Raw genomic sequence first — 22,837 nt, forward strand, 5'->3', positions numbered from 1 at the left:
CAGGCGGAGTTCACCGCCCTGGAGGACTTCGTCCAGCACAAGATCCACAGGGGCTGCCAGCGGGTGCAGGAGAGCGGCACCATGGCCCCCGTGCCCGGACCCGAGGCCGCGCCCGCCGCGCTGCTCAGCCCGGAGGTAGAGAGCGGCACCATCGCTCCGGGCCCCCGGTCTGCCACCCCACCCACCCTGTACACCTTGTCTCTATCTTTATACTCTGCCGCTTCCCCTATCTGGCATTCATTTTAGTGCCCTTCTCCCCCACTAAACTGCCATCTTCTTAAGGGCAGGGATCATGTCTACTAGCTGTCTCGTCCAGTACTCTTCCCACGGTATCCTGTAAGCTCCTTGAGGGCGGGGACCGTGTCTCCTAACTGTATTATCCTCTCCCAAAGCCTCAGTCTAGAAGTTCTGCCTCCAGTAGACAGTAGGTTCCTTGAGGGCAGGGACCAGGTCCCGTCACGTTGTCACGCTGACTGTGTCTTAGGGAGCGGGTGGGCTGGCGGGCTACCAATCAGTAGTGTGCGTATAATAACAATAATGATAGCATTTGTTAAGCGCTTACCATGTGCAATGCACTGTTCTAAGCACTGGGGAGGTTACAAGGTGATCAGGTTGTCCCACTGGGGACTCAGTCTTAATCCCCATTTTACAGATGAGGTAACAGGCACAGAGAAATTAAGTGACTTGACCAAAGTCACACAGCTGGCAATTGGCGGAGTCGGGATTTGAACCCACGACCTATGACTCCAAAGCCCGGGCTCTTTCCACTGAGCCACGCTGCGCACCTGGGCGCGGACCGTGAACAGAGAGCGAGGTCGATCTGGGGGAGCCAGACACGGTTTGGGCACGGGGGGTGGGGGGAGTTGGACCTGAGCCGCGCTCGGCCCCCGCAGGTGGTTCCCTCCGTCGGGGAGTCCATCACCGTGGCTCACATCGTCGTGGAGACGGCGGCGCTCCCCACCGAGGGCCACGACGCGCCAGAGATCGGGGGTGAGTCTCAGGGCCCCGGGTGTCCGCCCTTGTTTCCGCCGCTCCCCCTCTCCCCGTCCCGTCGTCGCCCTTTGCTCACCGCCCACCGCCAGCGTCCTCTCTCCCCAGGCGGCGGGAACATCAAAGAGGTCATCGTGGCGGCCGCGGAGCCCATGTTTGCCGGCGCGGACGGGCAGGTGGAGGGGGAGCCGGCGGGACCGGGCAGCCCGGAGGAGTCCGAGCCGGACGGCCCGGCTGAGCCGAGCAGGGTCAAGCTGCTGGTCAACAAGGAGGGACGCTACGTGTGCCAGCTCTGCCACAAGACCTTCAAGACGGTATGGGCCGGGGGGATCCCCCCGCACCAGCCCGGGTATCGGCACAGCGTCATCCTTGGGGGATGAGACCGTGAGAAGCAGCGTGGCTCAGTGGAAAGAGCCCGGGCTTTGGAGTCAGAGGTCAGGGGTTCGAATCCCGGTTCCACCACATGTCTGTGAGCCCACTGTTGGGTAGGGACCGTCTCTATATGTTGCCAACTTGTACTTCCCAAGCGCTTAGTACAGTGCTCTGCACACAGTAAGCGCTCAATAAATACGATTGATGATGATGATGTCTGCTGTGTGACCTTGGGCAAGTCACTTGTCTGAGCCTCAGTTACCTCATCTGTCAAATGGGGATTATGACTGTGAGCCCCACGTGGGACAACCTGATCACCTTGTATCCCCCCCCCCCAGCGCTTAGAACAGTGCTTTGCACGTAGTAAGCACCTAACAAATGCCATTATTAGCAGAGAAGCAGCGTGGCTCAGTGGAAAGAGCATGGGCTTTGGAGTCAGAGGTCATGGGTTCAAATCCTGGCTCTTCCAATTGCCAGCCGTGTGACCTTGGGCAAGTCACTTCACTTCTCTGGGCCTCAGTTCCCTCATCTGTAAAATGGGGATGAAGACTGTGAGCCCCCTGTGGGACAACCTGATCACCTGATCACCCTGTAACCTCCCCAGTCGTCATCATCATCAATCGTATTTATTGAGCGCTTACTATGTGCAGAGCACTGTACTAAGCACTTGGGAAGTACATATTGGCAACATATAGAGACAGTCCCTACCCAACAGTGGGCTCACAGTCTAAAAGGGGGAGACAGAGAACAAAACCAAACATTCTAACAAAATAAAGTAAATAGGATAGATATGTACAAGTAAAATAAATAAATAAATAGAGTAATAAATATGTACAAACATATGCATATATACAGGTGCTGTGGGGAAGGGAAGGAGGTAAGATGGGGGGGATGGAGAGGGGGACGAGGGGAAGAGGAAGGAAGGGGCTCAGTCTGGGAAGGCCTCCTGGAGGAGGTGAGCTCTCAGCAGGGCCTTGAACAGTGCTGTGCACATAGTAAGGGCTTAATAAATGCCATCATTATCTCTGCCCTCCGGAGCCTGCTCCCCAAACCTCCCCTTTCTGGGCCCTGCTCCCCCACGTCCCAGCCCAGACCCGCACGTAGAGGTACTTGGGTCAACCCCTGGACGGATGGACCCGGGGGGCTGGGCACTGACTGGGCCCCTGCTGACCGACTGACCGATCCAGCGGCTACTCTTCTTGGGCTGGGGGCACCCCCCTCCCCAGGCAGCCCTCACCGCCGCTGGGCAGTTGCGGCCACCCTACGTGGTCTGGCCCCAGGTTCCCAGTGCCCGCGGCCGATTAGTTGTGTTCCTTAAGCGTATTCATTCATTCAGTCGTATTTATTGAGCGCTTTCTGTGTGCGGAGCACCGTGCCAAGCGCTTGGGAAGTACAAGTTGGCAACATATTGGAGACGGTCCCTACCCAACAGCGGGCTCACAGTCTAGAAGGGGGAGACAGACAACAAAACAAAACATATTAACAAAATAAAATAGAATAAGTACAAGTAAAATAAATTCACTCATTCATTCAGTCATATTTATTGAGCGCTTACTGTGTGCAGAGCACTGCGCTAAGCGCTTGGGAAGTACAAGCTGGCAACAGAGACGGTCCCTACCCAACAGCGGGCTCACAGTCTAGAAGGGGGAGACAGACAACAAAACAAAACATATTAACAAAATAAAATAAATAGAATAAATATGTACAAGTAAAATAAATTCATTCAATTGTATTTATTGAGCGCTTACTGTGTGCAGAGCACTGTGCTAAGCGCTTGGGAAGTACAAGTTGGCAACATATTAGAGACGGTCCCTACCCAACAGCGGGTTCACAGTCTAGAAGGGGGAGAGAGACAACAAAACAAAGCATATTAACAAAATAAATAGAATAAGTATGTACAAGTAAAATAAATTCATTCATTCAATTGTATTTATTGAGCGCTTACAGTGTGCAGAGCACTGTGCTAAGCGCTTGGGAAGTACAAGTTGGCAACATATTATAGACAGTCCCTACCCAACAGTGGGCTCACAGTCTATGTGCCAAGCATTGTGGTGAGTGCTTCAGCTGAGGGGAGAGGCTCTCGTCTACGTGTGCGTCTGGGGGGTGAGGAAATGTGTGGGGCACTCATTCATTCAATTATATTTATTGAGCGCTTCCTGTGTGCAGAGCACTGTACTAAGCGCTTGGGAAGTACAAGTAGGCAACATATAGAGACGGTCCCTACCCAACAATGGGCTCACAGTCTAGAAGGGGGAGACAGACAACAAAACATATTAAAAAAGTAAAATTAATAGAATAAATATGTACAAATAAAATAAATAGAGTAATAAATATGTACAAACATATATACAGGTGCTGTGGGGAGGGGAAGGAGGTCATTCATTCATTCAATCATATTGAGCGATTACTGTGTGAAGAGCACTGTAGTAAGCACTCGGGAAGTACAAGTTGGCAGCTTATAGAGGTGGTCCGTACCCAAAAGCGGGCTCACAGTCTAGAAGGGGGAGACAGAGAACAAAACATATTAACCAAATAAAATAAATAGAATAAATATGTACAAATAAAATAGAGTAATAAATACGTACAAACATATATACAGGAGCTGTGGGGAGGGGAAGGAGATAAGGCAGAGGGGGAGGAAGGAGGGGGCTCAGTCTGGATCATTATTATCCAGCGTTTAGAGCAGTGCCCAGCGTTTAGAGCAGTGCTTGGCACACAGTATGCGCTTAATGAATACCATTATTATTATTATTATTATTATTATTATTATTATTATTACTGTTGTTGGGTCGGGACGGGCTCTAGATGTTGCCAACTTCTAGACTGTGAGCCCGGTGTTGGGTAGGGACCGTCTCTATATTCCCCCTCTACCCCTCCACTGGGGTCGGGCGCTGGGGAGACCTGCTGAGCTGACGTGGCGCCTTGGGGTGCCCCCCAACACCCCGCTCTCCCCAGGCCAGCATCCTCAAGGCCCACATGATCACCCACAGCAGCCGCAAGGACCACGAGTGCAAGCTCTGCGGGACGTCCTTCCGGACCAAAGGCTCCCTCATCCGGCACCACCGCCGCCACACGGGTGAGAACCCCGCCGGCGGGGGGGTTAGGGGGGAGTCCGTATTGGGGCCGTGACTCCGTGAATTCCCCCCAGTGGGCTTGTCCGAAGGGCAGAGAAAGTGGCACCCGTCCCGGCCCCCGGCTCGGCCCGCCCCATTCCCACCCCGTCAGCGGAGCGATCGGCTGAACGCTCGGCGGCGGGTCGTTCCCTCCAGATGAGCGGCCTTACAAATGCAAGAAGTGCGGGAAGAGCTTCCGGGAGTCCGGGGCCCTGACCCGCCACCTCAAGTCGCTGACGCCCTGCACGGAGAAGATCCGCTTCAGCCTGAACCAGGAAGTGGTGCTAGCCAAAGAGACCCTCCCGCCAGGTGGGTCGGGGGCGAGGGAGGCCCCGATTTTCCCCGTCGGCCCTGTGGGTGGGTGGGCTCCATCCCGGCCGGGCGGGGCAGCGGGCCGTGAGCTCCTTGGTTGTGTCCCGTGCGCGCCAGGGTCCGGCGAGGTGGGCTCGGAGGTGGCCCCGTCCCTGGGTGGTGAGCCCGTGGAGGCCTCGCCCGTCATCCACCTGGTGACCGACGCCAAGGGCCACGTCATCCACGAGGTCCACGTCCAAATGCAGGAGCTGCCGGTGTGCGCCAAGGCCTTCGGGACGCAGGTCGGTCACCTTACCCGCTCCCGGATGCCGCCACCCCATCCCAAAGTTGACCCACCACCTCCCCCCCCGCACCCGGTCTTTTCATTTTCATCTTCCTCCTCTCTGTAACTGGAAGCTCCTTGAGGGCGGGGATCGCTGACGCCGCCTGCCCCTGGTGGGCTCTTCCAAGCTCTCGGCACTGAGCCCTGCCCACGGTAGCGTGGCTCAGTGGAAAGAGCCCGGGCTTTGGAGTCAGAGTTCATGGGTTCGAATCCCGGCCCCGCCAATGGTCAGCTGTGTGACTTTGGGCAAGTCACTTAACTTCTCTGGGCCCATTACCTCATCTGTAAAATGGGGATGAAGATTGTGAGCCCCCCGTGGGACAACCTGATCACCTTGTAACCTCCCCAGCGCTTAGAAGAGTGCTTTGCGCATAGTAAGCGCTTAATAAATGCCATTATTATTATTATTATTATTATTATTATAGGCGCTCATCACAGACTCGTTCCGAGCTCCTCGTCTGTGGCATTTACCGAGCACTGAACAAAGCACTTGGGCGCAGACTACAAAAGCGAGGCAGACACACGTGCCCGGCCCTCGAGGAGCTTCCGATCTCTTGGGGGGAGAGACACGATTTCCCCAGAGTGGGAGGAGGAGGGACACGGCTGTGGCCGTCCGATTTAGCGTAAAGTCAGTGTGTGTCCGCGTGTCCCTCGCTCAGCGTGGCGACTCTGCCTCCTTGCCCCCCCTCTCCCCATTCCCCTCCCCTAGGCGACAGGTCCGGAGGAGGCGGCCCCGGAGGGCCCGGTGAGCAGCGAGAGCCTGCTGAGGCAGGCCATGAGGAACTCCGGCCTCGTCATCGAGCGAGTCGGCCTGGACGAGGCCACCAAGCCCTTCGCCCCCTGTGTCGGCGCCACCGAGGAGCTGGCCGGCGGCGACGTGGAGGGCGAGGAGTTCGTGGACGTGGAACAAGTCGAGACGGTGAGGGCCGGGACCACGCAGCGAGGCCGCCCTCCGGAACCGGACTGCGGCAGGCTCGGCCCGGGCTGACCGTGGGCTCCGCTGCGTCCCCACAGATCCAGCCCGAGTTGGTCAACGGCCTCAAGTGCTTCTCCTGCCCACACTGCAGCGAGGTGTTCCCCGTGCCCGCGGCCCTGGAAGAGCACATGAGAGGGCACTTGGGTGAGCGGCGGGGCCCGCGGCGGGTGGAGGCCGGGGCCCAGGGCCGGCGGGGCGGGCCCCGTCGCTCCCCGGCTTCTGCGTCCGCAGCGAGAGAAACGCAGAGACGGCCTAGGGAGGAAGGAGGCCGGAGGAGGGCCTGTGCCCCCGGCCGTGGGCAGGGAGCAGCAGCGGGTGCCCCCCTCCAATCAATCAATCGTATTTATTGAGCGCTTACTGTGTGCAGAGCACTTTACTTAGTGCTTGGGAAGTACAAGTTGGCAACATATAGAGACGGTCCCTACCCTCCAGCGGGCGACGTCGGTGTCTCCGCAGGCCTGAAGGTGTTCCACTGCGACGAGTGCGGCAAGGAGTTCCCCAAGGGCTACCTGCTGAAGAAGCACCGCGAGGCCCACGTCCGCGAGCGCCGCTACCGCTGCGGGGAGTGCGGGAAGCTCTACAAGACCATCGCCCACGTCAAGGGCCACCGGCGGGTGCACTCGGACCAGCGGCCCTACTCCTGCCCCAAGTGCGGCAAGTGCTACAAGACCAAGGTGGGCGGGCGGACCACCCGGGGTGGCGGGGGGGGACGGACGGACGGACGGTCGGGGGTGGCGCTGAGCGGGGCCGGGCCTCCTGCAGAACGCCCAGCAGGTCCACTTCCGGACGCACCTGGAGGAGAAGCCGTACGTGTGTCAGTACTGCAGCCGCGGCTTCCGGGAGAAGGGCTCCCTGGTGCGCCACATCCGCCACCACACCGGCGAAAAGCCCTTCAAGTGCTACAGGTGCGGCCGCGGCTTCGCCGAGCACGGGACCCTGAACCGCCACCTGCGCACCAAAGGTGAGGGGGGGGGCGACCGAACCTCATCCCGGGGTGGAGCCCAATCCCGGCCCACGCTGGGGTCGGCGAGGCCCACCGGGTAGGGCTGGCGGGGGGCCCCCGGTCCCCTCCTGATGAGCGGGGTCCTGGGTCTACCGTTGGCTCTCGGGGTGGGTGGGGACGGGGGTTCCGGCGGCCACCAGCCCCGTCCGTCCGTCCGTCCAGGAGGCTGTCTCCTGGCCCTGAAGGAAGTGGAGGAGGTGATGGTGTCCGAGGAGAGCCAGTCGGCCGACGGCCTGGCCGCCACGGTCATCTCGGAGGACCCCCACACGGTGCTTGTCGAATTCTCGTCCGTGGTGGCCGACACCCAGGAGTACATCATCGAGGTACCCTGGGAACCCCGACCCTCAGCCCTGTCCCGCTCTACCGGTACTGGTTGAGCGCTCGCTTCAGTGTGCCGAGCGGTGTGCTGAGCACTCGGGCAAATACAAGTTATGTCCGACACGGCCCCTGTCCCTCGTGGAGCTCCCAGTCCAAGTAGGAGAGAGGGCGGGTATTGAATCCCCATTTTACAGATGAGGAAACTGAGGTCCAGAGAAGTGAAGTGACTAGCCGAAGGTCACCCAGCAGGCAAGCGGCAGAGCCGGGCTGGGAACCCAGGTCCTCTGACTCCCAGGACCGGGGTCTCTCTCCACTAGGCCTCCTGCCATCACCCCACCCCCCCTCCTTCCCTTTAAACCGACTCCACCCGCAGCGCGTCAGTGGCTTGGCCCCCGGGGCGGTGGGCCTGGAGTCTCCCCAACGGGCCCAGGGTCACCGGCTGCCTGGGCAGGAAGGAAATCCCAGGATACTCGGTCCACGGTGGCCTCCGCCTGGCTCGGACGGGTGCCTGGAGGGGCAGCGGGGAAGAGGCTGGGGCTCGACCCTCGCCTCTCTCAAATTCCGCCCCTCCCTCGGCCCTAGGCAGCGACCGAAGACGCGGAGACCAGCGAGGCCACCGAGACCCTCGAGGGGACGCGTCATGAGGTAGGGACCCGGCCGGGAGCCTGGTCAGCAACCCCGGGAGCCCACCCCCAGCGGGGCCCGGGGGGCGGGAGAGGCAGGGCCCCCCGCAGACACGGCAGTCGGTCCATCCTTCAACCCCTGGTATTTGCCCCGTGCCCACCCGTGGCCAGACTCTGGTCGATGGCTTGGGAGAGCGCGGCGGTCACAGGCCACGCAGCTCTAAGCGGGGAGGCAGACAGAACCATTTTACAAGTGGGGTGCCCAGCGGGAGGTAGTTCACGTCCACCGGGTTGAAATAGTGTGAGGAATTGGTCGAGACAGGTGAAAATCCAACCGTAAGCGTAGGCGTAAGCAGAGAAGGTAAGAATAAGCTAAAACGCCGGCGGGTCGAGGGTGGGTGACAGGTGGACACCAATGGGTCGAGGGGGTTTAATTTCCCGGAGGAAAGGATCTTCCAGGAGAGCTGGGGCTCGTCTGATGTAGCGAAGAGCAGATCATCATCATCCTCAATCGTATTTATTGAGCGCTTACTGTGTGCAGAGCACTGTACTAAGCGCTTGGGAAGTCCAAGTTGGCAACATATAGAGACAGTCCCTACCCAACGGTGGGCTCACAGTCTAAAAGGGGGAGACAGAGAACAAAACCAAACATACTAACAAAATAAAATCAATAGAATGGATATGTACAAGTAAAATAGAGTAACAAATATGTACAAACATATATACAGGTGCAGTGGGGAAGGGAAGGAGGTAAGATGAAGGGGGGATGGAGAAGGGGAGAGGATGGAAAGAAGCAGATGGGTTGGGTGGAATCAGATGGCTGGAACCTGGAGGCTGACGGCAAAGGGTTTTGGTTGGATTGAGGAGGGACCAGGGGAGCCGGCGGAGGGTCCCGAGGTGTGGACCGGGCCACGCTTCAGGAAGATGATCCGGGTGTTGGCGGCAGCAGCAGTTGGAGGGCTAGATTGGAGTGGGGAGAGGCCAGCAGGCTGACGCGACAGACTGACCACGGTCAGACTGGACCTTCGGCCCGGGTGGTAGCCTTTGGACCGGAGAGGAAGGGGTGGACCCTGGAGACGTTGGCCGGGAAGATGCAGCAGCAAGACTGGATGGGCGGGAGTCAAGGGCGACACCGAGGCTATGGGATTGTGGGCGATGGGACATTGATTCATTTGGTCATATTTATTGAGCGCTTACTGTGTGCAGAGCACACAGCGGAAGCATCCCAGGGGTGGGGAGGGCCTGACGGGGACGGGGTGGGAGCGGCCGAGCTCCCCGAGGGAGGGGAGGACCCGCCCGGCTCACGTGGCCGCCCCTGTGCCGAGCCCAGGTGGACAGTCACATCATGAAGGTCGTGCGGCAGATCGTGAGCCAGGCCAGCCCCGGCCACCACCAGATCATCGTGCAGAACGTCACGGTGGACCAGGGCGCCGGGCTCGGGGCCGACGCGGGCGACACCATCACCATCGCCACCCCGGAGAGCCTGACGGAACAGGTGGCCATGACCCTGGCCTCGGCCATCGGCGAGGGGGCCGTGCTGGCCACGCGGGGCGGGCTGGACGCGGACGTGGCGGCCGCGGCGGTCACCATGGTGGCCGAGGAGGGCATCGAGATCCTGGAGCACACGGGCGACTTCGTGGTCACCTCCCAGGATGGCGAGCTGGAGGTGCAGACGGTCATCGTGTAGGCGAGCGGCGGCGGGGGCCGCCTGGATGCAGAAGGGTCCGGCCTGGGGACGGGGGTGTTGCTCGGTCTCACAGCCCCCTCCCCCAGCGGGGCCACCGAGTGGGACTGGCTGCTGCTGGTGGTGGTGGTGGCGGTGGTGGTGGCCGCCGAGTCAGACTGAGGCGTGAACTGGTGCCTTAATCATTCAGAAAGGGGACTTGCGCCCCTCGGCAGGCAGGCTGGCCCACCTGGTCGTAGGGCGCGCCTGGAGCCGGTTTCCCCAACTCTCTTCCTCTCATTTCCATCCCGCCTCATCCTCTTTATCCCTTCCATCTCCTCCTCCCACGTGTCTCTTCCGTCTCATCCTCCCTCTTGTCTCCTCCGTCTCATCCCCCGCCTCGTCTGACCGGCCGCCAGCCCCGTGGCCTTGTGTCCCTTCGAGGTCACCGTGCTGACCCTCCCGGCGGGGAAGCCGTGACTGGACGCGCGAGACTCGGTAGGTTTGCAAACGGCAGTGGGAGAGTTTGAGCTTGTAAATAAGATGAAAGGAGTTTTGTCTTTTGGTTTTTTTTACAATAAACCGTGGAAACTGGCCCAGCCGCGTTCCCGGCGTCCCAGGACCTCCCCTCCCCGCGCCAGCAGCCCAGGCTCCTGTGGGCGGCCCACGGGCTCAGTGCAGCCACTCCCCGGAGCAGCAGCCGACGCCTGATCCTCGGTCGTTTGTGATGGTAATGATAATTGTGGTGGCTGTCAAGCGCTTACTGTGTGTCAGGCACTCTTCTGAGCACCGGGGTTGATTCACGATAATTGGGTTGGACGCCAACCCTGTCCCTCGTGGGCCTCGCCCGTCGTAGTTCCCATTTTATAGACGAGGAACCCGGGACACGGGGAATTGAAGTGACTTGCCCAGGATCATACGGCAGACAAGTGGCGGAGCTGGTACTAGAATTCAGGTCCTTCTGACTTGCAGGCCCGTTCTCTTCTCCATTAAGCCGCGTTGTTTCTCTTGTGCCCGTGTCTCCACCCTGCTGACCCGGTCGGGCCCCCTTGTCCGAAAGCGTGACCCTGGGAGCTGCCGAGACCCTAAATCCAGGGAACCCCGTGGCCCACCTGCCCCCGGCTCAGCTTGGCTCGGGCCCGGGATGGGGGCTCAGCTCAGGCCGGCCCGGGGGGTCACTGAAGCCTGGTGGGGCTCGGGGCTCCTGCGGGTCTCTCCCCCTTTTAGACTGTGAGCCCACTGTTGGGTAGGGACTGCCTCTATATGGTGCCAACTTGTACTTCCCAAGCGCTTAGTACAGTGCTCTGCACACAGTAAGCGCTCAATAAATACGATTGAGGGGGGCAGGACTGGCTAGAGCCTGGGCCAGGAGAACCGCCTCACTCATTCAGTCGTATTTATTGAGCACTTACTGTGTGCAGAGCCCTGTACTAAGCGCTTGGAAAGTACAATTCGGCAGCAGAGACGGCCCCTACCTAGGCTCACAGTCTAGAACGGGGAGACCGCACAACAAAGCAAGTAGACAGGTGCCAATCATTCATCATGTTTCTTCTGGCACTCCTAACCCCATTTTACAAAGAAACTGCAGCCTGGAGAGGGTAGGTGGCTTGTCCGGGGTCATACGTTGCCAACTTGCGCTTCCCAAGCGCTTAGTACAGTGCTGTGCACACAGTAAGTGCTCAATAAATACGACTGAGTGAATGAACCAATGCAGTAGAGTCAGGATCAGAACCCACCCTGTGCCTTCCCTACGGTCCCTGCCCTCGGGGAGTGGACTGAAGGAACGGAGCCCAGCCAGGCCGCGTGTCCGCGCTCGGGGAAGCCCAGCGGCTCCACGATGCCCTGCTGGTGGATGGAAAAGTCACCTCTCACGCTGCCCCTTCATCATCATCAATCGTATTTATTGAGCGCTTACTATGTGCAGAGCCCCTTGTAGATGGTCCCAGGCTGAGACAGGGCCAGTGTGTCCATTCAGGCCACTGTCGTCGGGGGAGATGCCCGCTGCCTCTCAGGTGCCCGGCAACCTTTGAGGGCTGTTGGTCACCCTGAGGGGCAGGGACCACGCCAACACATCTCCAGCCGCTCGGGGAGGTTCCCCCCGTGGGGAGGCCACTATCTGCTGCGTTGATGTGAAGGGACAGGGGTGACCAGTCCCTCCCGCTCCGCTCCCATCACGGCCGGGCCGCCCATGGGCTTTCTGCACATAGTAAGCGCTCAATAAATACGATTGATGATGATGATGGGCTTGCCAAGCTGCACGCCTCTGCTCTGGACCTGCTGTCCCGGGGAGCGTCGCTCCGAGGCCGAGGAAGGAGACGGGGGCGGGGTGCCCCACTCCCACCGGACTTAAGCCGCCAGCAGCGGGCAGGGCGTGTGCTGAATCACCCTCACACCCACCAGTCCAGTCCCCCTGTGCCCAAGGGTGCATGACCAGTCCGGCCACAACATAGCACGCCTCTTCCCCCTTTCCGGTGAACAGCCGGGCCACGCAAAAGCGACTGAGAAACCAATGGCCACCGGAGGTACCCTCCGCCACCGCTCATCTCCTCACCGGGCCTCGTTCTCACTTGTCAATCAATCATATTTATTGAGCGCTTACTGTGTGCAGAGCACTGGACTAAGCGCTTGGGAAGTACAAGTTACTTGTCCCACCGTCATCCCCCAGCCCACGTCCTCCCCCTGGCCTGGAATGCCCTCCATCCACACATCCGCCAAACTAGCTCTCTACCTCCCTTTAAAGCCCTACTGAGCGCCCACCTCCTCCAGGAGGCCTTCCCAGACTGAGCCCCCTTTTCCTCTCCTCCGCCCCTCTGCCCTACCCCCTTCCCCTCCCCACAGCACTTGTATACATTTGTACATATTTAGTGCTTTATTCATTTTACTTGTACATATTTACTACTCTATTAATTTTATTGATGATGATGATGATGATGATGGCATTTGTTAAGTGCTTACTATGTGCAAAGCACTGTTCTAAGCACTGGGGGGGATACAAGGTGATAAGGTGGTCCCACGTGGGGCTCACAGTCTTAATCCCCGTTTTACAGAGGAGGGAACTGAGGCTCAGAGAAGTGAAGTGACTTGCCCAAGGTCACACAGCAGACATGTGGCGGAGCTGGGATTCGAACCCATACATATTTATTACTCTATTTATTTATTTATTTTACTTGTGCATTTCTATCCTATTTATTTTATTTTGTTGGTATGTTTGGTTCTGTTCTCTGTCTCCCCCTTTTAGACTGTGAGCCCACTGTTGGGTAGGGACTGTCTCTATGTGTTGCCAATTTGTACTTCCCAAGCGCTTAGTACAGTGCTCTGCACATAGTAAGCGCTCAATAAATACGATTGATTGATTGATTGATTGACCTCTGGCTCCAAAGCCCGGGCTCTTTCCACTGAACCATGCTGCTTCCCTAATGATGTGCATATAGCTATAATTCTATTTATTCCGATGGTTTTGACACCTGTCTGCTTGCTTTGTTGTCCGTCTCCCCCTTCTAGACCGCTAGCCCGTTGTTGGGGAGGGACCGTCTCTATACGTTGCCGACTTGTACTTCCCAAGCGCTTAGTACAGTGCTCAGCACACAGTAAGCGCTCAATAAATGCGATTGAATGAATGAAGTAGAGACAATCCCTGCCCACAACGGGCTCACAGTCTACAAGTGGGGGAGACAGGCATCAAAACAAGTAAACAGGCATCAGTAGCATCAGTATAAAGAAATAGGTCGTATTTATCGAGTGCTTATTATAATTAATAATGGCATTTATTAAGTGCTTACTATGTGCAAAGCACTGTTCTAAGCACTGGGGAGTTTACAAGGTGATCAGGTTGTCCCACATGGGGCTCACAGTCTTAATCCCCATTTTACAGATGAGGTCACTGAGGCCCAGAGAAGTGAAGTGACTTGCCCAAAGTCACACAGCTGACAAGAGGCGGAGCCAGGATTTGAACCCATGACCTCTGACTCCAAAGCCCGTGCTCTTTCTACTGAGCCACGCTGCTTCTCATCTCTTATTATGTGCAGAGCGCTGTACTAAGCGCTTGGGAGAGTACAAAAGAGCATCAAAACAAGTAAGCAGGCATCAGTAGCATCAGTATAAAGAAATAGATCGTACTTATCGAGTGCTTACTATGTGCAGAGCACCGTACTAAGCGCTTGGGAGAGTACAAAAGAACGATATAACACACATTCCCTGCCCACGGTGAGCTTACAGTGTGGAGCCAAAAGTGGGGTGGGGTGGGCTGCTCCTTCTTCCCCCCTGCCCCCAGAAGTTAATCGCGGATTGGGAGAGGGGCTAGGCCGGATAAATAATAATAATGGTATTTGTTAAGCGCTTCCTATGTGCAAAGCACTGTTCTAAGCGCTGGGGAGGTTACAAGGTGAGCAGGTTGTCCCACGGGGGACTCACGGTTTTAATCCCCGTTTGACAGATGAGGGAACCGAGGCACAGGGAAGTGAAGTGACTTGCCCAAAGTCACCCAGCTGACAGTTGGCGGAGCCGGGATTTGAACCCATGACCTCTGACTCCAAAGCCCGGGCTCTTTCCACTGAGCCACGCCGCAGATTCTGTGGGGGCTGCGGGCGGCCGGGCCGGGCCGGGCCAGACTCGGGGGGGAGGAGGAAGGGAAGGAGGAAGAGAGGATGGGCAGCTGGTCACCCCACTTCCTCTTCCTCCAGTCCCCTGCCTCCAAGCCGCCCTGCTCCCAGGGTCCCTGTCTCTCAGCGTTCGGGAAGTTTAGCCTCGACACTCACCATTATCATCATCATCAATCGTATTTATTGAGCGCTTACTGTGTGCAGAGCACTGGACTAAGCGCTTGGGAAGTCCAAGTTGGCAACATATAGAGACAGTCCCTACCCAACAGTGGGCTCACAGTCTAAAAGACTCATCCCCCCTCCATCCCCCCCATCTTACCTCCTTCCCTTGCCCACAGCACCTGTATATGTGTATATATGTTTGTACATATTTATTACTCTATTTTACTTGTACATATCTATTCTATTTATTTTATTTTGTTAGTATGTTTGTTCTCTATCTCCCCCTTTTAGACTGTGAGCCCGCTGTTAGGCAGGGACTGTCTCTATATGTTGCCAATTTGTACTTCCCAAGCGCTTAGTCCAGTGCTCTGCACACAGTAAGCGCTCAATAAATACGATTGATGATGATAAAAGACCATTATCCCACCTGCTGCGCCCTGCTTCCCCTCGCCCCGGCAAAGCCTTCTCAGTGCCTCAGTTACCTCCTCCTCTAAAAGAGGGGTTGAGACTGTGAGCCCCACTTCATTCATGCCTTCAGTCGTATTTATTGAGCGCTTACTGTGTGCAAAGCACTGGACTAAGCGCTTGGGAAGTACAAGTTGGCAACATTTAGAGACTTGGGACAAAGGGCTGTGTTCAACCCAATTTGTGGTATTCATTCATTCAATCAATCATTCATTCATTCAATCATACCTATTCATTCAATCGTATTTATTCATTCATGCATTCAATCATATTTATTGAGCGCTTACTGTGTGCAGAGCACTGGACTAAGCGCTTGGGAAGTACAAGTTGGCAACATACAGAGACTTGGGACAAAGGGCTGTGTTCAACCCAATTTGCTGGTATTCATTCATTCATTCATTCGTATTCATTCATTCATTCAATTGTATTTATTGAGCGCTTACTGTGTGCAGAGCACTGGACTAAACGCTTGGAAAGTACAAGTTGGCAACATATAGAGACTTGGGACAAAAGGCTGTGTTCAACCCAATTTGCTGGTATTCATTCATTCATTCAATCATTCATTCATTCATTCGATTGTACCTATTCATTCAATTGCATTTATTGAGCGCTTACTGTATGCAGAGCACTGGACTAAGCGCTTGGGAAGTACAAGTTGGCAACATATAGAGACGGTCCCTACGCTCACAGTCCACTTACTATTTGCAGAGCAATGTACTAAGCACTTGGAAAGTACAATTCATCAACAAAGAGAGACAATCCCTGCCCGCAACGGGCTCACGGTCTAGAATGGGGGAGATAGACACCAAAACAAGTAAACAAGACATCAATAGTATCAATATACATGGAATTATATGTACACATCAAAACAAGTAAACAGGCATTAATATAAATAAATAGAATTATAGATATGTGCATATATGCACAAGTGCTGAGGGGTGGGGGGGTAGAGCAAAGGAATCAATCGTATTGAGCGCTGACTGTGTGCAGAGCACTATACTAAGCGCTTGGGAAGTCCAAGTTGGCAACATATAGAGACAGTTCCTACCCAACAGTGGGCTCACAGTCTAAAAGGGGGAGACAGAGAACAAAACCAAACATACTAACAAAATAAAATAAATAGAATAGATATGTACAAGTAAAATAAAGAAATAGAATAATAAATATGTACAAACATATATACATATATACAGGTGCTGTGGGGAAGGGAAGGAGGCAAGATGGGGGGATGGAGAGGGGGACAAGGGGGAGAGGAAGGAAGGGGCTCAGTCTGGGAAGGCCTCCTGGAGGAGGTGAGCTTTCAGTAGGGCTTTGAAGCGGGGAAGAGATTTAGGTTGGTGGATGTGAGGAGGGAGGGCATTTCAGGCTAGGGGGAGGACGTGGGCCGGGGGTCGACGACGGGACAGGCGAGAACAAGGCCCAGTGAGGAGGTGAGCGGCGGCAGAGCGGAGGGTGCGGGCTGGGCTGGAGAAGGAGGGAAGGGAGGTGAGGTAGGAGGCGGCAAGCAGCGCTTAGTAAAGTGCCTGGCTCCTAGTAATTTCTTAAAAAAAAGATGGCACTTATTAAGCACTTACTATGTGCAAAGCACCGCTCTAAGCGCTGGGGAGGTTACAAGGTGGTCAGGTTGTCTCACAGTCTTAATGCCCATTTTACAGGTGAGGGAGCTGAGGCCCAGAGAAGTTAAATGACTGGCCCAAAGTCCCACAGCCGACAATTGGCAGAGCCGGGTTGTGGACCCGTGACCTCTGACCTCTGACTCCAAAGCCCGTGCTCTTTCCAGCGAGCCACGGTGCTTCCCTGACAGAGACCATCATTATTATTATTAGCGGGGCCGCGTCCTTTCGTCTCTCCTGCCTGGGCATCCAGGAATCCTGGAGTCCGGCCAAGCCAGAGGGCGGGGGTGTGGACTCCTCCCCGTGAGCCCTGCCCCTCAGCCTTCAAAGCCTCCCCCCCTCCGCCTCCACCCCCACTCTGGCCCTGGGTGGCTGCGTTGCGGGGCTCTTGGGTGGACGCCCCCAATCCCCAGCCCCTGGACTGGCCCGGGGCCTAGCGGTGAGTTCCCCCGGCCCAAGGGTCAGGGGCCTGGGGATGGGAGGGGCAGGGGGCGACCAGGACCAGCCCCAGGCCGGGGACCCCCGCCAAGGATGGGTAGGGGGATCCTAGATGCCCCCAACCCCTTCCCCCTCGGGACCCTGAGCCCTGAGGCCAACCGGCCGGGGCCAGGAGGATGGTCTGGGGGGCATCGAGGAAGCTGGGGGCCGGCTGTTATCGGTCCCTCCATCCCCAACTCTTCCCCGCCTCCCAGAGAGGGCAGTGATTCACCCCAAGTCCCACAGCAAGCCGGACGGGAGAAGAACTCGTACTTCCCAAGCACTTGGTACAGTGCTCTGCACACGGTAAGTGCTCAATGAATACGATTGTTTTGTTCTCTGTCTCCCCCTTCTAGACTGTGAGCCCACTGTTGGGCAGGGACCGTCTCTATATGTTGCCAACTTGTACTTCCCAAGTGCTTAGCACATTGCTCTGCACACGGTAAGTGCTCAATAAATACGATTGTTTTGTTCTCTGTCTCCCCCTTCTAGACTGTGAGCCCACTGTTGGGCAGGGACCGTCTCTATATGTTGCCAACTTGGACTTCCCAAGCGCTTAGTACAGTGCTCTGCACACGGTAAGCGCTCAATAAATACGATTGTTTTGTTCTCTGTCTCCCCCTTCTAGACTGTGAGCCCACTGTTGGGCAGGGACCGTCTCCATATGTTGCCAACTTGTACTTCCCAAGCGCTTAGTACAGTGCTCTGCGCACAGTAAGCGCTCAATAAATACGATTGAATGAATGAATGAATGAATGAATGAATTAGCCGTGTGACTTTGGGCTAGTCACTACACTTTTTCGTGCCTCAGTGACTTCATCTGAGAAGCAGTCTGGCTCAGTGGAAAGAGCCCAGGCTTTGGAGTCAGACGTCACGGGTTCAAATGCCGGCTCCGCCAATTGTCAACTGGGTGACTTTGGGCAAGTCACTTCATTCATTCATTCATTCAATCCCCCAGCACCTGTATATATGTTTGTACGTATTTATTATTCTATTTTATTTGTACATATTTATTCTATTTATTTTATTTTGTCAATATATTTTGTTGTCTGTCTCCCCCTTCTAGACTGTGAGCCCACTGTTGGGTAGGGACTGTCTCTCTATGTTGCCAACTTGGACTTCCCAAGCGCTTAGTCCAGTGCTCTGCACAGAGTAAGCGCTCAATAAATACGATTGATTGATTGATTGTGAGCCCACTGTTGGGTAGGGACTGTCTCTCTATGTTGCCAACTTGGACTTCCCAAGCGCTCAGTCCAGTGCTCAGCACACAGTAAGCGCTCAATAAATATGATTGAATGAATTAATGAGGCTCCAGGACTCAGGTGGCCTGCTTCCCAGCCATACTGGACTCCACGAAACTTTGCCCCCCCACCCTCCATCATCCTGCCCTCCCTTTCCTGGCCGCGCCACAGGAAGACCCGGTTTGGTGGGATTCCCCAGGGAGGACAGGGGAGGGTCCCGGCCCCGACGCCCCCCGCCCAACCCAGTTGGCCTCCCCTCTGCAGCGGGCAGTAGCCATGCTGGCCTCTGTGTTGGTGACACTGGCCCTCCTGGAGGTGACCGTGGCCCTGAAGATCGGCGCATTCAACATCCAAAGCTTTGGGGACAGCAAAGTGGCCGATGAAGGGACCTGTCAGTCCATCGCCCAGGTGAGGCCGGGCCCCGGGGGGGGGATGGCGGGGTGGTCCACCGAGTGCCCTCCTGGGCCAGTGCCCAGGCGAGGACCCCCTTGTTAGCTGGGAGTCCTAGAGACTGGAGGGTCCCGGAGAGGGCCCCAGGACGGGAGAAAAGGGAAAACCCGAATCCCGGGGGGAAAAGTCCTTTTAGACCATGAGCCCACTGTTGGGTAGGGACTGTCTCTATATGTTGCCAACTTGTACTTCCCAAGCGCTTAGTCCAGTGCTCTGCACACAGTAAGCGCTCAATAAATACGATTGATTGATTGATTGATTGATTGATTGATTGAAAGGGGACGGGGAGGGGGCGTTGGGCCGGGAGAGGAGGTGGTTATGGCCCCCGGCCCCTAGGCGCGGATTTGGACGCCTGCAGCAGGGGAGGCGTCTGTCGAAGTAAAACATCAGGCCCGCGAGGTGGGCGCTCAGAACATAGCGTCGCTACTACACGGACCAGACTGCCTCTCTTTCCCCCGCCCCCACCCCAAAACCAATTTCCGTCCGATTACGCCGGTGGCCTGTGGCGAGGCGGGGAGCCGGATCAATCAATCAATCAATCAATCGTATTTATTGAGCGCTTACTGTGTGCAGAGCACTGGAGTAAGCGCAAGTTGGCAACATAGAGAGACAGTCCCTACCCAACAGTGGGCTCACAGTCTAAAAGGGGGAGACAGAGAACAAAACCAAACATATTCACAAAATAAATAGAATGGATATGTACAAGTAAAATAAATAGAGTAATAAATATGTACAAACATATATACAGGTGCTGTGGGGAAGGGAAGGAGGTAAGATGGGATGGAGAGGGCGGGGGCTGGGGAGGGGAAGGGCCCTGGTCCCGCCCTGTGCCCACCTGCCGCTGCCCCTGCAGATCGTGGCCCGGTTCGACATTACCCTGGTGCAAGAAGTCCGGGACTCGGACCTGAGCGCCATCACCACCCTGATGGACGAGATCGGCAGGTACCGGGGGTCCGGGGGGCCGGGGCTTGGGTTCCCGGGACCCCCGAGCCGGTCCTGGGGGCAGGGGGGGAGTCCCAGAGTCTTCCTGGTCCCGGGCAGGCCTGGGGCTCAGGACGCCCGGGTCCCCCGTCCTCCCTCCCCCGGGCTTGAGGGTCAATCAATCAATCAATCAATCGTATTTATTGGGCGCTTACTGTGTGCAGAGCACTGTACTAAGCGCCTGGGAAGTCCAAGTCGGCAACACATAGAGACAGTCCCTACCCAACAGCGGGCTCACAGTCTAGAAGAGGGAGACAGAGAACCAAACATACTAACAAAATAAAATAGAGTAGATATGTACAAGTAAAATAAATAGAGTAATAAATATGTACAAACATATATCCATATATACAGGTGCTGTGGGGAAGGGAAGGAGGTAAGATGGGGGGGATGGAGGGGGGGACGAGGGGGAGAGGAAGGAAGGGGCTCAGTCTGGAAAGGCCTCCTGGAGGAGGTGAGCTCTCAGTAGGGCCTTGAAGGGAGGAAGAGAGATGGAGGCGACGATAGGAGCCGGCGGGGTGAGGCCGGACAGGGAGCTCCTCCCGTGGGAAGGGGCGAGGCGGGGGGTCCCGGGGGGTCGCCCCTGGGGAGAGGGCTGCGCCCCCTGGCCCCCTCCACTCACGGCCCCCCATCCCCAGGGGGTCCGAACACACCTACGACTTCCTGACCAGTTATCCTCTAGGACGGGACAACTACAAAGAGATGTATCTCTTCATTTACAGGTACCGATTCTGCCCCCGCCCCTCCTCCCACTTCAGGACCCCATTCTCCCCCTCCCCTCCACCAAGGCCCCATTCCCTCTCCCCCTTTTTTCTACCCCCAGGTCCCCTTCGCCCCCCAGGACCCCTTTCCTCCTGCGCTTCCCCCTGGGAGAAAACGTGTCCTAGCAGAAAGAGCACGGGACTGGGATCAGGGGCCCTGGGTTCTTATTCTGGCCCTGCTACTTGCCGGCTCATGAACGTCGGGGAAATCATTTACCTTTTCCCCACTTCGGTTACCTCATCCATAAAACAGGAATAAAAATACCTGTTCTTCCCCTCAGACCTAGAGTCCCACAAGGAACAGAGATTGCGTCCTATCTGCTTACACAATATCTTCCCCTGCATCTTCTATCTCACCTGGCACGTAGGTAGGGCTTAACGAACACCGCCCTTGTTGTTGTTGTTGTTGTTATTAATTATCAGGACAGAGGCTGTGTCAGTGGTGGACAGCTACTGCTACCCAGACCCCGACGACGTGTTCAGCCGCGAGCCTTTTGTCGTCAAGTTCTCCTCACCGCACACAAGTGAGTGGGGGCCGAGGTCAGCCCGGGCGGGAGGAAATTTGGGGGGGTGGAGAGAGGAAGGGGGAGGCCGTGGGCCAGCAAACATCCCTTGGCCAGCAGCCCAGCGTGGGCCGGGACCCCCCACGACCCGACCCACCCTGTAGCTTCAGTGCAGCCCCACACCTTCTGGGCCGACATTGGGCCCAGTCCACTCCGCCTGACCTAGGGGCCACGGCCTGCCCTGGCCCGGATCAGGGGTGCATCCTGCCTACGGGGTGGTGAGGGGCGTCTGACGGCTGCTCCCCCATCACAGGGATCCTCGGCGGTGCTCTGGGGGCCCTCGGGGACGGCGGCTAGGGGTGGGCGAGGGCAAACCTCTGGTTTCTCCCGGCCCCCTCAGCCCCCATCCTCTCCCCCCCATTCCCGCGGCAGAGGTGAAAGAGTTCGTACTGGTGCCCCTGCACGCAGCCCCGCACAACGCGGTCGCCGAGATCGACGCCCTCTACGATGTCTACCTGGGCGTCATCGACCGCTGGGGAACCGACGTGAGTCCGGCCGGGCCCAGGGCGGAGGGGACGAGTCGTCGGGCCGCTGAGCTGGGGAAGCAGCTGGGGGTGGGGGCCCGACCTGCGGAGAGGCTCTGGGAGGCATCCGCTTGCTGGCCCTCACCAACCGGCCTGAGCGGCCAAGCGGGGGCTCCGACCTTCTGACGCCCTTCGAGTCTCCACGGGCTCCCGGTTGGCCTGGCCCGGACCCGCTCCCATCTCCAGCCGCGTCCCTGCCTTCCCCTAGTCCCCAACTGCCCCCCAGCCCGACCGCTCCCTCCGCCGGGACATCCCGTTCTATAACTACGCCTGGCTCGGGCCTGCTCCCGTCTCCCGCCGTGTCCCTGCCCCCCCCCCCCGTCCCCCGGCCCTTCCCCAGCCCGGCCGTTCCCTCCGCCAGGACATCCTGTTCCTGGGAGACTTCAACGCCGACTGTAGCTACGTCCGGCAGCACGACTGGCCCAACGTCCGCCTGCGGACCAGCGCCGTGTTCCACTGGCTCATCCCCGACGGCACCGACACCACCGTGGGCAACTCCGACTGCACCTACGACAGGTGAGAGGTGAGGGGCCGCGCCCCCCGCCCCCACGGGGATGGGACAGCTAGTCTGCTATCACAGGCTGCCATCAAGGAGCTTACCGTCTACTTTGTGCAGAACACTGCATTGAGCTCTTGGAGAGGACAACAGACACGATCCCTGCCCTCAAGGAGCTACCAGTCTAGTGATGAGGACAGACTAAAATCAATCTCAGACCCGGGGGGAAGAAGAAAAGGAAATGAGTGCCCGCTGAAGTAATAGGGTGTGTAGAGAAGTGTGTGGTTGATTCAAAAGGCCTGGGAGGTCATTGCGGTGATCAGGTGGGGGAGATGAGAGAATAAATAGTCAAGGAAGGCCTCCCGGTGCAGGTGGAATTGCAGAAAAACTTTGAAGAGGGGGAGAGTGGTGGTCTGACAGAAGTGAGGGGGGAGGGAGCTCCAGGAAGGAGACAGGGAATGAGCGTAAAGCCTACAGCAAGGGTGATGAGAGTGAGGTACAGTGTGTTAGTTGGCTTAGGAGGAAGAAGAGTGTGAGCTGGGGTGCAGTGGGAAAGAGGGGAGAGAGCTGTCTTGATGCCATTGGTCAAGTGTCTCTGCTCGATGCGGAAGGAAATGGGAACAATTAGAGGTATCGGGGGCATTTTGGATTCGGACGCTTAATGTTCTTTTGGAAAAATGATCCGTGTAGCAGAGTGGAATATAGAGGCCGGAGGCAGGGAGGAGGCTGATGCAGTAGTTGAGTCAGGATGTGACCAGGGCCGGGTCCAGATAGGGCAGTCTCGTCTGCGAGGTAGAAGCTGATCTGGGCGATG

The 22,837-nt window shown here is 57.0% G+C and overlaps 2 protein-coding genes across 2 annotated transcripts in view; both read left to right on the top strand.

Moving 5' to 3' along the window:
• Window positions 1–10,287, top strand: E4F1 (E4F transcription factor 1). The gene is made up of 13 exons (XM_038762246.1): window positions 1–135; window positions 894–990; window positions 1,099–1,304; window positions 4,318–4,438; window positions 4,632–4,784; window positions 4,905–5,068; window positions 5,819–6,028; window positions 6,124–6,229; window positions 6,542–6,759; window positions 6,848–7,046; window positions 7,251–7,411; window positions 7,989–8,051; window positions 9,360–10,287. The coding sequence occupies exons 1-13, from the start codon at window positions 82–84 to the stop codon at window positions 9,714–9,716; spliced, it is 2,109 nt and encodes a 702-aa protein (XP_038618174.1). The 5' UTR covers window positions 1–81; the 3' UTR covers window positions 9,717–10,287.
• The window catches only part of DNASE1L2 (deoxyribonuclease 1 like 2), a 17,994-nt gene continuing 4,898 nt past the window's right edge, over window positions 9,742–22,837 (top strand). The window contains exons 1-12 of the mRNA XM_038762763.1: window positions 9,742–9,751; window positions 9,790–9,854; window positions 10,313–10,416; window positions 10,753–10,880; window positions 11,724–11,835; window positions 12,114–12,214; window positions 18,448–18,656; window positions 19,552–19,640; window positions 20,318–20,401; window positions 20,864–20,964; window positions 21,376–21,488; window positions 21,889–22,043. Of these exons, the coding sequence (XP_038618691.1) occupies window positions 9,742–9,751; window positions 9,790–9,854; window positions 10,313–10,416; window positions 10,753–10,880; window positions 11,724–11,835; window positions 12,114–12,214; window positions 18,448–18,656; window positions 19,552–19,640; window positions 20,318–20,401; window positions 20,864–20,964; window positions 21,376–21,488; window positions 21,889–22,043 (1,271 nt within the window). The remainder of the gene's footprint in view (window positions 9,752–9,789; window positions 9,855–10,312; window positions 10,417–10,752; window positions 10,881–11,723; window positions 11,836–12,113; window positions 12,215–18,447; window positions 18,657–19,551; window positions 19,641–20,317; window positions 20,402–20,863; window positions 20,965–21,375; window positions 21,489–21,888; window positions 22,044–22,837) is intronic.

Source organism: Tachyglossus aculeatus, chromosome 21 (genome assembly GCF_015852505.1).
Source record: "Tachyglossus aculeatus isolate mTacAcu1 chromosome 21, mTacAcu1.pri, whole genome shotgun sequence".
In the NCBI taxonomy this organism is placed as follows: domain Eukaryota; kingdom Metazoa; phylum Chordata; class Mammalia; order Monotremata; family Tachyglossidae; genus Tachyglossus; species Tachyglossus aculeatus.